The sequence below is a fragment of the Lathyrus oleraceus genome, chromosome 7 (assembly GCF_024323335.1).
Source record: "Lathyrus oleraceus cultivar Zhongwan6 chromosome 7, CAAS_Psat_ZW6_1.0, whole genome shotgun sequence".
NCBI classification, from domain to species: domain Eukaryota; kingdom Viridiplantae; phylum Streptophyta; class Magnoliopsida; order Fabales; family Fabaceae; genus Lathyrus; species Lathyrus oleraceus.
The window spans coordinates 235,623,953-235,636,306 of NC_066585.1; the positions used below are offsets into that span (position 1 = coordinate 235,623,953).

The 12,354-nt window shown below is 38.9% G+C and overlaps 1 protein-coding gene across 1 annotated transcript; it reads right to left on the minus strand.

The window, feature by feature from the left end:
- Nucleotides 1–12,078, minus strand: LOC127103141 (uncharacterized). Its single transcript, XM_051040421.1, has 3 exons — nucleotides 11,416–12,078; nucleotides 11,095–11,286; nucleotides 1–303 (listed from the first exon to the last, which is right to left on the minus strand). The coding sequence occupies exons 1-3, from the start codon at nucleotides 12,076–12,078 to the stop codon at nucleotides 1–3; spliced, it is 1,158 nt and encodes a 385-aa protein (XP_050896378.1).
- Between the last annotated feature and the right edge of the window lie 276 nt (nucleotides 12,079–12,354).

Consider the following 12,354-nt stretch of genomic DNA (forward strand, 5'->3'; position numbering starts at 1 on the left):
TTAGAATTGATAGTAAGATAAGGCATGAGTAGATTCAAGATTAGAATGACTTATAACCTTTTTCTTCTTTTTGTTTTCCATGAGGAAAATTCGGGTTGATTCTTCACTTGAAGTTGAGCTTTTATCACTTAAGGCATCACTTTCATTCTCACAAGCAACATATGCTCTTCTAAACTTTCTAGATTTCTTGTGATGGCCTTTCTCATTATGTTTCTTCTTCATTGGACACTCCGACCTATAATGACCCTCTTTACCATAATTATAGCATAAACTTCTAGGATTACACTTCTTATTCTCACATTCCTTTGAGGAGTTAAATAGTCTTCTAGATTTACTTTGGTTTTTTTCTGAGTACCTCCCTGATGCTAACCAGGGAAGGTCGTGAATGTTTGGTTGGAGTGTCTATAATAAGTAAGAGGTTAATGGCCACCATTGTTGGTGGTCCAGGGTTTCTTCATAGGGTTTCTCTTTTTTATTTTATTCATCATCCCCATCCCCCTTTTCTATTTGGTCTTAGGACTTTTTTATACTATCAGCCTCTCCTTAATGAATAGTTATAATAACTAGGCCTTATGGTCATCACAAACATAACCGTTTATTTTAATTATTCGTAATGGCCTTAATAAGTACTTGTAACTATTTATGACCATTAGTGATACGTAATTGATTCATCAATCATTCTGTAACAGCTCCAAACCTTGATTGTTCCTTCAGAGCCCTATCGATTAAATTCGGGATGAGTATAGAACTTGTTGTTTGGACTCATAATAATACTCCGAGATACATCCCGGCCATATCCGGGTTCAAATAAAATCCGGGATGTACACTAACATTTCATAACCTTTATATCATCCTTATTCTGCCCCTTAACTGTTTTAAGGAACCCGGCCTCCCGACATCAAGGGTTGGCCTATGTGTGCCGGTTTAAGGTTCCTACATAACCATCTCGACAAGAAATGGATATCTCGGCCAAGTTTAGAAATTCCAGTTTCATACCTCGGACGGTCAAATAATTTATGGGATGTATATAAGCCCTTCGTGCATGAATCCTAAAAGTATGAAATGTTCGGACAAAAGAAGCTCGAAACTTTATTCACCATTTGAAGATAAGGTACAACTAGGTCTACTATTACCTTCCTTCACTTTCTAAATTGGCACAAAGATGTGAATGATCGTGGAAAATATTTTATAACATGGTGCATATCTTCTTCCATATTTTCTCTCATTTTCTACCGTAATATGTTAGGATCCTATTGAGGTCCTCAAATTTATAACAATGTTGTATTTTGATTTACTTCTACTGATCTTTGATAATTACCTCACCTTTAAGCCCAAAGCGTATTTTTGTTTTGCTAAGGAGAAAGGTAAGCTCCAAGCGTATCTTAGGAAAACCTACAATTTTAATGATGTCAGAGAACACTACGTCTTTAATAAAGAAGCCAGAGATTCCTAGTAGATTCTTGACATAGAGTTGTCTTCGACCCCAGCGGGTTCTGGTCATAGAGAAGTCGGAGAGCCCCAGGGGTTCTCGACCATTTTAGTCATTGTAGAACTCAGTGAGTTCCAGACATGGAGAATTTGGAGAGCCCTAGTGGGGTCTCAATCTATTGAAGCTCTGTTTTAATCACTCCAATGCTTGATCTTGTTCTTAAATTTGTGCTACCCTATATAGGTTTTGAGTATTATGGTAATCTGGGTTCTATAATCGGAGTCCCTCACAGTACTATGATTAAATAAGATATGGCCAACTCTAGACCATTGAAGTCGGGTTCACACACCCTGGCCGAGATACATGTAGGATAGTGTTTCTTAACGAATCAACGATTCACTCTTGAATGCAAATCAAGATCTTATAAGATTTTATTTAGCTACGATTGTGTTAACCCTTTTAGATATTATTCCTAATACATTTATATCTCCTTGATAACAACTTATTTATTCGAATGGAAATAGATAAAATGTTCGGCTCTGAATGAGTCGTCTTTTATTTTTAGTTGGAGTTTATATTGTATAGGTTTGAAGCCCCAACGTCGGGCCTTAATGATTTGAAGGGTCTCATTAATCCGAAACACATACCAGTTAACTCCGAGTAGATTATGTCAGATATTTTCCTGACCGACGTTTAGAGCCCCGTGGGGGTCGACATTAAATAGAGGTCACAGGCTTTTATTTTGCATGACCGACGTTTAGAGCCCCATGGCAGGTTAACGTTAAATGGAGGTCAGAGGCTTCTATTTTGCATGACCTACGTTCAAAGCCCTTATGGGGGTTGACGTTAAATGGAGGTCAGAGTATTTTATTTTGCATGACCGATGTTCAGAGCCCCATGGGGGATTGACAATAAATGGAGGTCAGAGGTTTTTATGTTGCATGACCGACGTTCAGAACCCCATGGGGGGTTGACATTAAATAGAGGTCATAGACTTTTATTTTGCATGATCGACGTTCATAGCCTCATGGGGGTTGACGCTAAATGGAGTTCAGAGGCTTTTATTTTGCATGACCGATGTTTAGAGCCCCATGGGGGTTGACATTAAATGGAGGTTAGAGGCTTTTAGTTTTCATGACCCAACCGCAGTCGATTACGCCAGAGGCTTCAAGTTGCTTGGACTTCAGTTAGGCCAAAGGTTTTATAAAAGGTTACCCGAACGAAGCCGATTATGCCCCTTGTGGAGGTCTTCATCGTTCTCGGTCCCTTATTTTATTTGAGGGTAAGTCTATGTCTGATCTTTGTTTCAACTACTATCTGTAATACCCCAAAATTTACCCTACATTTTTCCTGGAAGCATGGGATTATGTTTTACACTTCATTAGCATCATAATAGGCCACACTCATTGCATACTGCATTAGTGACATGGAAATCAGGTTTTGATTGATCACTCCTTAACAGAAGGAGCCCACACAAAGCAATATTGAGAATTGGACTTCATTTTCTAAGTATACAAGTCTCAAGGGTCTCAGGAGTCTCCAGGTATCTTATTATGGTCCTCAATTCAACAGCGAAGGATTCAGAGCTATCAGAGTGTTCATCTGGATTTAATCAGGAAATTAAGGTTTCATGGCTACTTGCAACAGGAAATGTTTGGTTGGAAGTAGAGGAGCTCTTCCTTTTCATGATTAGAGAGGCATCTTGGCCTAGAAAGACTCATAATTATCTCAGAAAGATCCATTGGCAAGCAGTGCAATCAGTTCTTGATCATTTGCCCTAAATATAGGGTTTGGTATAAAATCAGTTTATTTCTGATTCTTTGGGTGAAAATATTTTTCATGGCCCTCCATATGTCCATAAGGGTCTACATACAAAAAATCAGCTATTTATTTGAGCCAAAGGTGCTTCAATTGATCACTGGAATCGAGAATCAGACAGTTTGGGAAAAGTTAACTGTGGGGCCAGAGAAGTCAACTCCTGACATTTTGAGAGTGGAATCTCAAAATCCATGCCTAGGGGAGCCTACATGTGAAGTTTGATCAAGGTTGGATCATGGATTCATCATTTAATCAGGACTTGGCAAAGTTACTTAATTTGGAAATGGTTGACTTTCTATTTAGGGCAAGTTTTCATGATTGTTGCACTCACTTTAAGCTCATTTTCCATCAAGATAAAAGCACCCTTTGAAAATTTCTCCAGTATGAAAGTTTTTCTTCTTGTTCCAAGCTTTCTAGAAATATAGAGTTTGCTCCATTTGGATCAAAATTGAGAAAGTTATGCTTAGTCAAAGTGAGACATATTTTTAGGACACTTAGAAAAATTTCTAAGTCTCAAAATCTTCAAAGTTTGTCAATACTTCTTGGCCAATTTTCTTGTACTTCAAGGCACCAATTGAAAATGTTTTCTTCACAATAATTATACCTTTCCATGTCCTCTTTCACCTCCTTTTGGAATCATCTCATTTGTATCCATGGTTTGAGAGATACATTCACCTAAAGTGGGCACCATGACTTGATTTTCTAGGAAGATTCTAGGCCAAACTGGCCCAAGAGTTTTGCAATGTTGAGACCTGAACTTGAGGCCCATTTTTCACCTTCTTCCAGTCATCATTTCAACTTGTGCTCAACATGAAAGATGACATACTCCATGAGATCTTTCTATTGTTTGCATTATTTCATCATTTGGTGACTTGACTATCAAGTTACATGGCCTCAAAGTCATCACTTTGAAATGAATCTCTTGCTTTCCAAGCCATGCTGCAAACCAACCCACGTTTTTTTTACCTCATTTGGCCATGCATTGAATATTCACTCACTTAAATTTGGCCCAAAACACAAACCTCATGTGTCCATTCCTAATACACCTCACTTTGCATTATTTTTCTCATGGACAACAATTATTTCTAAGCCCATCAAACACTTGATCCACCATATTTAAAAGCTGCAAACCCTAAACCTAAAAGGCATTGGGATTTCGTGGCAAGCAAGGCAAGGTCAGATTCCATTCTTCTCATCAAGCTCTCAAGTTGAAGATTCTTGAAACGTCAAGGCAACCTCATCTTCTTCTATTTCTCTCCATAACCAAAGGGCAGTGGACCTAACCTCCACTAGGTAATCATCTTGCTTCTCTTCCATGGCCATGTGTTGATATACCTATGCTTATTATTGTTCACCATGCTATTTATATGCTTGCTTACCATGCTCATCATCATTACGATGTCAATCATGTACTTGTGAAGCCGTCCATGCGAGGCAATGTCTATGATATTCATTTGTGCTGCTGAGTTTTTTGCCCTAGCCCGTGCCCATGTTGTCACCTTGTTGACAATATTTCTCCATGATCAAGCCATCATTTTACTCAAACAAGGATACCATGTTAATCTACACATTTCATACTTGAGTTTTGGTTTTTTATTTCATGTCATTTGGTGCATCATAGTGGTAGTATTATTGAGTGGAAGTTTGGAAAAATCCACTGCATGTGCTGTGTTTTCTTGCATGGAATTAGGGTTTCCTTGGTCCAATGGAGAAGATGAATACATGGCGCTTCATGAGCCTTTAGATCTATTGCTTGTCTTCTAATCCTGGTCGTGCTTCCTATTTTGTCATTTAGTCACTTAAGTTGCATTGTCCAATTGATATTATGTTACATGACTTTTCTTATTAAAATGTAATTTTAATGTGTGTCACGCTGGATTTAATGGTTGTGGACCATGGGCCTATGACATTCGCTCTTCACACCTCCATTTCCTGGCCCATCAGCTGATCCATTTCCCATTTTCATTTTCTTTTTTTTAATTCTTATTTTTATTCTGTTTTGATTTTAACTAATAAAAAATATTTTCCACATTTCTTAATGTCTTACTCAATTTTATTTAATTTTTATTTTCGTATTTATTTAATATTAATATTTTATTTTAATTATTTATTCCAAATGGTCCATTTTAACACACATTTTTTCTTGATTTTCTTTTTATGTCTTAAAATTATTTTTAGCTTTTGATTTGTGGGATGAAGGTTGACCACTATCCCATGGTCAACCTGACATTTTCTTGGAATTTTATTTCCTATTTTTTATTTATTTTGTATTTATTTTTGACCTAGTTTGGTTGGTCGACTTTTTGTTTGACCTTTGTTTTATTTCAATTAATTCAATAACCAATTTTCATTATTTTTAAAATCTTTTTGGGGGATGATGATGTCCTAACCCCACCTCATTTAGTTTAATTTTTCATAATTTTATTGATTAATTCGCTATTTATTTCCTATTTTTTAAGTTGACTTGAATTTTCAGTTGACTTCTTTGTGATCGATGTTTGACTTAGGGATTGCTTAGGGAAATTGAAGAGATCTTTTGATCCTCCCTTGTTCATCTCATATGCCATGTATTAGAGGCCTTTCATCTTGACTTTATTTGGTCCTTGCCTCATTTCCTGATTTAATTATTCAGTGGACCCTTTTGTACATTTCTCTTCATCTGTCTGATTCATCTATCATCTTTTATACTTGTTTCTTACATCCATGCATTCTGTTGCTTGATTGTTTAACATGTTCATACTCCCATGCATTGCTTAATGCCCCATTATTTCATTCTTTGATTCTTTGGTTTGATTATATACATGTTTGCTTATCCGATTTGATTGATAACCGTTGCCTACTTGTATGATGTTTGAGGCATATATTCTTATTGTTTGATTGCCATGAACAATCCCCATTCATAACAAATGTACCCCTCTCCCATGAAGTGTAAAATATTTATACTTTCATTCTTTATTCATCTGTTAATACAAGAATTAAAACGAACATCCGATAATCATTTCAAAACAAGATCAAAAGCTCGATCTAACGTCGAGTAATCATTTTCAAAACTTAACAGAACCAGCACGTATTCATCCATCCTTTTGTAAGTCGATTACTTCATGCATCGCCATTTCTTTTGTAAGTCGATTGCTTCATGCATCAGCATTTCTCTTGTAAGTCGATTGCTTCATGCATCTCCATCTACCTGTAAGTCGATTGCCTCAGGCATCGCCATCTACCCTTATCCGTGGCTCCTCTCCTGGCTCCATCCGTCGACTCTTGTTCCGTTTAGGTAGCACCCAGTAGGTAGGACCCTTTGTATGATAACATAGGTAGAATTCCCTTATTCTTTGCATGTTAACATTAGGTAGATGTTCCCTTTGTAAATCCTAACACATAGGTCCACATTGCATGCAACTCTAGGGCAAAGCTCCCCCACTTTTAGACCTTCCGTGCGTCTCCGATCTTGTGGCATGTCAGTCCGTTCTATTGCAAAGAGGTAACTGCCTAAGACTCGATTCAGCGAGCTGCGACACCTACTGCTAGGACGTTGAACACATTGCCCACTTTCCTTTGACACAGCTGGTGTCCTCTTTTGTAAGTCCATGTTCAGATGGCAATCCTTAACCCCTAGTTAGGTGAACTACGACAACTCTGATTCTCATGTTCAGATGAGATACGTAGGCATGAGATGCGATGTCTTGCCGATTTTTGACTAACGACTAACAACTAATCCTTGTTTGCTTTCGCCCTTGCTGCGATTCTTTTCTCTCACCCTCGTTGCGATCGAGACCTTCCCTTTCTCTTGCCCTAGTTGCAATCGAGACCCTTTGTTCCCGTAGTTAGCTGAACTATGTTTTGCTCTGATTCTTATTCCAGATGAGATACGTAGGCATAAGACGTGATGTCTTATCGAGCACACTTCTCCTTCGCCCATAGGTAGCCGAGCTATGAAGACTCTGATTCTCATACTCAGGTAAGATGCATAGGCAGTGGATGCGACATCCTTGCGAGTCATTTTCATTTTCTTTTGACTTTCTTTTAGAAGATAGTACTTTAGATATACACACACCCTTTAGACTAGAACAACAAGAATGGATCCCGTATAGTACTACGGATGCGTAGGGGTGCTAATACCTTCCCTTCGCATAATCGACTCCTGAACCCAAGATTTGGTTGCGAGACCTTGTCTTTTCCTTTCTTCAGGTTTTCTTTGATCGTTTCCTTTCCCTCCTTTGGGATAAATAACGAACGGTGGCGACTCTTCTGTTTCTTTTTCCTCGCCTGTTGTTTTTTTTCGCCCAGTTGCGACAGTTGGCGACTCTGCTGGGGACCCGGTTTCCCTATACGAGTCCCTCCTAGCTTTTGAGGTTTCTTGTTTGTTGGGTGTTTATTCTTTTGTACAGTTATTTACTTTCAGCATTTATCTGCTTTATCTTATTGCATTGTGTACATATGATTACTGTATCTGTTCTGTTGGTTGTTTGTTGGGATGGGTTGTTCTATGAGAGATAAGCCCACTACCCAGGCTTGAGCGTACACACAGGTTTTAGAGTGGATAGTTATGAGGCTTGCGTAGCATGTTGCTACGTTAAATCGTTCATGAAGACCCACACCCAAACGAGGTTTCTTTTGGATATATTCTGTCCTACAGGTGTTCCGTAACGACAGTATGTTCCTTTAGAAATCGTCGACTCTGGTGACCATTACCCGAGGACTCAGTCGAGGCCTCTCCTTTGAGACGCAGTTATGTTAGCTTTGGTGGGCGCATTCTCGTTGCTCAATCCGAGGACCCCGAGGCTGGGAACTTGCTTTTAGGATGTCCTATTGAGGGGAGTCAGTGGAGGTCTTTTGTCTCGTAATAATGCCAAACCTTCAGTGGTAAACGTATTATTCTCGACTGAAGGGTTAGAAGTTGATAAACTTCTGTTCTTAGAACCTACCAATGAGGGGCGGGCTAAATTCAGGAAACCTTAACCTTCAACCAACCCAGTTTTCTGGTATTCTTATTGGAGCAGAGCTTTGGTCTCTTATATGTTCCTTAGTGGTTTTCTTTTCGGACAGTGCTGAAATTCTGGTATCAGATATAAGAAGTCGAAGGTAATGTTACGACACTGATATCTGCTAACACACAATGGATAAAATAAACAAAATGGTAAAGCGAATAACACAAGCAATTGTTAACCCAGTTCGGTGCAACTTACCTACGTCTGGGGGCTACCAAGCCAGGAAGAAAATTCACTAAAATAGAATTAGTTCAAAGACTATCCGTACACTTCAACAAGTTACAGTCTTTCTCACCTAATCTCTACCCGTGCAACTTCTACCTAAGCACTCTTAGATATGAGAACCCACTCACTTCCCTTACAATCATACACCAGTGATCTTAAACAACAATCCCTTGTGAAAAGAAAATACTTTTCAATTACAAACTCTTGATTTTACTTCACAGTTTCAATCAAGAAGACACACTCTTGATCTTGCTTCACAACTTTGATCAAGAAGACACACACTTGATCTTGCTTCACAGCTTTGATCAAGTAGACACACACTCTTGCTTAACAGCTTTAGAGTGACAAATTACAACCACAAATCAGTCCAATTCAATCATCAATGGATGACTTGAATGACCTACAAGTCTTACGACTAAACAGACACAAACCCTAGCTCTCTCTCTATTTCGCTCAGTCTTGGTTGTGTGTTCAAACAGGTTTTCTAAGTCCCTTATTATAGAAGCATTCAGCTGGGCTTGGACATCTTGAAAACCCTAAATCTATTTTCCAATCAAATCTTTTTATAACAGCTGTATAGATCTCCTTGGAAAATAAGTAAATCTGGTTGTAATCCATGATTGAAAGCGCCAGCTAGCCATATCTTCAATCATCCAAAGATTTCCATTAATTGTGCAATCACAAACACCAGACATTCATACTGAATGTTCTGTGTACAGGATGTCATGACATCGGGTCTGACATCCTGGAAAAAATCCTGCATAATCCAATTTCCTTTTATAGCAGGTACAGCCATATCAGATGTCATGACATTGTGCATGTCATCTGAAACAATCTTGCATGAACATGTCTTTCATCTAAGCTCCAGCAGGTACATCCAATATCAGAAGCCTTGTCATTTTATGTGGCATTCTGAAACAATCCTGCTTGCATATGTTCTTTAACTCCAGCAGGTACATAGGATATCTTATGTTAAGACATCACACATGACATCTTGTGAACACTCTTTGTTTTACCAAAATTGCTGCCAACACTTAGAATCAACAAACTCCCCCTTTGGCAAATTTTGGCTAAAACATATATTTGTCCTTTTTGTTCACAAGGCAAACTATCAGCAGTTTAAACAACTTAACAGTAGTTTAATCAGCAACAGAAGCAAAACAATTACTAGCTATGGCTACTAGTAATACACACATGCACAAGGGTACTTCTCCTCCCCCTAAATCTGTGCAACAATCAGAATTACTAGTTATTGATGCAACTAGTAAGACACACAAATGCATAATGCACCAGGGTACTTCTTCTCCCCCTAAAACTGTGCATACAACAAACATAACAGCTACTGTAACTCCAGCACCTGTACCAGCCAGAATGTCATCCTGACATCTGCTTCAACATCAACACCTGTGCACCATATCAGACATCCTGTTTGACATCAGAACAACATACTGTTGTAGCACCTGTGCACTTCTTTCAATAATAGCTGTCTTCCAGTCCAGCCACATACAACTTCCATATCAGCACTTCTCCCCCTTTTTAGTCAAAATTGACCAAAGGTGACCAATTAGACAAAATAAATGTCTATTAGCCTAGCAGAGAATGTTAGAACAGATGTTATAACATTAAGCATGTTAAAACAAAAAGTCAGGAAGTACACACCATCATTAAACACAGTTGTGATAGCTGGAATAATGAACAAATCCAAGGAACTCATTAAGAGCCCTAAATATTACATAACAGGCATCAAGAGGACTGCCACAAAATACAAAAACAAAAACCAATCAAGACAACAACCTTCCAAACAGCAGCCCAGCTTCCACCACACCTCCCAATCTTCAATTCAGGCAGGAACCATTAGTCAGAAGAAGAAGTATCACCTTCACCTTCATCTTTATCTTCACCTGCACCTTCAGAGTCTTCTGAGCTTTCAGAACTCGATTGGTATCTTGTATTTGAGTCCTTTCCAGCCTTTTCTATGTCTTCCCTTTCCAGGCTACAAATGAGAACTTCTAACGCTTCTTTTCTGGCCTTGGCCATCCTTATACCATTGTCCAATTCTTTGCAGGTCTCTTTTAGTTGGTCAATCAGGCCTCCTTTAGATGTAGACTCCCTTCTGGAAGATGTCATGACATCATTGACATGACTTCCCTCAAACAACTTGTAATGAATGGACAAAGGGGATTTTCTCCTGCTTGGAATGTCACTTGTGCTCAGAATCCCTGGTTGTTGGCTCAGGACAATGCCACAAATAAGGGAGGGGAAGGCAATGGGTAACTTCACAGCATTTGTAGAAGCATGTCTAATGGTTTGTTCAAATATGAACTTGCCAAAATCATAGTTAACCCTTGTTCTAATAGCATGAATGATTCTTCCAAGATTGATGGAGATAGTAGAGGCATGATTAGTAGGAATCCAATTAGCTGAGCCAATCTTGTGCAGGATGGCATATTTAACACTGAGCTTTCCAGCTGATAAGTGATTTCTACTAGGTCATTCCTTAACTTGGCCAGCTGTGATAACCCTACAGACCTCATTGTCTGTGGTTTCTAGGTCTACTCCTTCATCCATTCCTCTTCCTAGGAACTTGTTGATGACACTTGGTGAAAATTTCACACATTTGCCTCTTACAAATACCTTGCAAAATTCCCTGCTGTTCTTATCATGAATATCCTCAGGGATATTAACAATAAACTCTTTAACCAACCCCTCATAGCATTGGGGTAGAGTTACCACAGTCTTCATGAGTCCAGCATTTTTTATCATCTCAATAACCTTCTTTACCTCTACAGCTTCTTGTCCAAGTTCTCTTTCAATGGCTAATCTTCTCTGAATGACATATTTCCACTTTGCTGCTCCATCTTCCAAATGAAAGGAGATATTGTCTAGATGAACAACAGCAGCCTTGCCAGGAGATTTCTGAACAGCCTGCCTTTTTGCAGGGGAGATGTCTAGGACATCGTCTTTAACATCCTCCTTAGAGTCAGAGCTGTCTCTTTCTTTTCTTTTCCCAACCTCAACCTTGCTCCAGGGTTTTGAGGGTCTTATTCCTGCAGTCTTTTTCACTCTAGCAGCTCTCATTTTAGCCATGCTTTTTCCTTTCTTAGTTCTCAGCTTCTCAGCTATGCTAGGTTTAACTAGATGAACCAAAGGATCATCCTCTCCTTCAGTGCTTTCTTCCTCTAGATCAATAATATTTTCTTGAGGCACATTTTGTTTCTTGTTAGGTAGGGTTTTACCTAGAGAGCAAAGCCCTTCAGCAGCCACCTCTTTTTCTGATCTAGATGAATCATCATCTTTATCAGCATGGGGTTCTCCCTCAGGAAAGGGTTCCCTTCTAGACAGGGGGGTAGAGACCCCTTCAACTTTATGTCCTTCACTCAGAATTCTAGTAACCAGTCTCCTTATAGCGCGATCAGTGAAATACATGTCTTTAGGAAGAGAGGAGTTACCAGAGGTATTACCTTGCTTATCTCCAGCATTGGAGGAGGTACCTGTGGTGTCTCCTGGTATCATGCACAGAGGAGTGACGTCCATTACATCTTCATCTACAAACTCCATAGGTGAAGTCTTTGCATGTTGGGAGGATTTGGAGCCAGATGATGATGGATGTTGAGACATGTTGTAGGACTTTTGAGGAAGGTTTCTTTGCCCTAGCTGAGCTTTTCTTAGAAGTTGAATGGAAATAGCGATTGCTGAGTTTAGGTAGCGTGTGCTAAGGGAATAGATACTATTTTCAAAGCTTGGGAATGATTTATCATTAATATGGCTCTTTCTTTTAAAAGGGAAGACATTATTTTTATTTCTTTTATTTTTTTCTTTTTAATTGCCATAATTTCTCAAGAGTCCAAATCCCTAATTTCCCTTCCTCATATTCAATTTTACCCAAATTCCTTG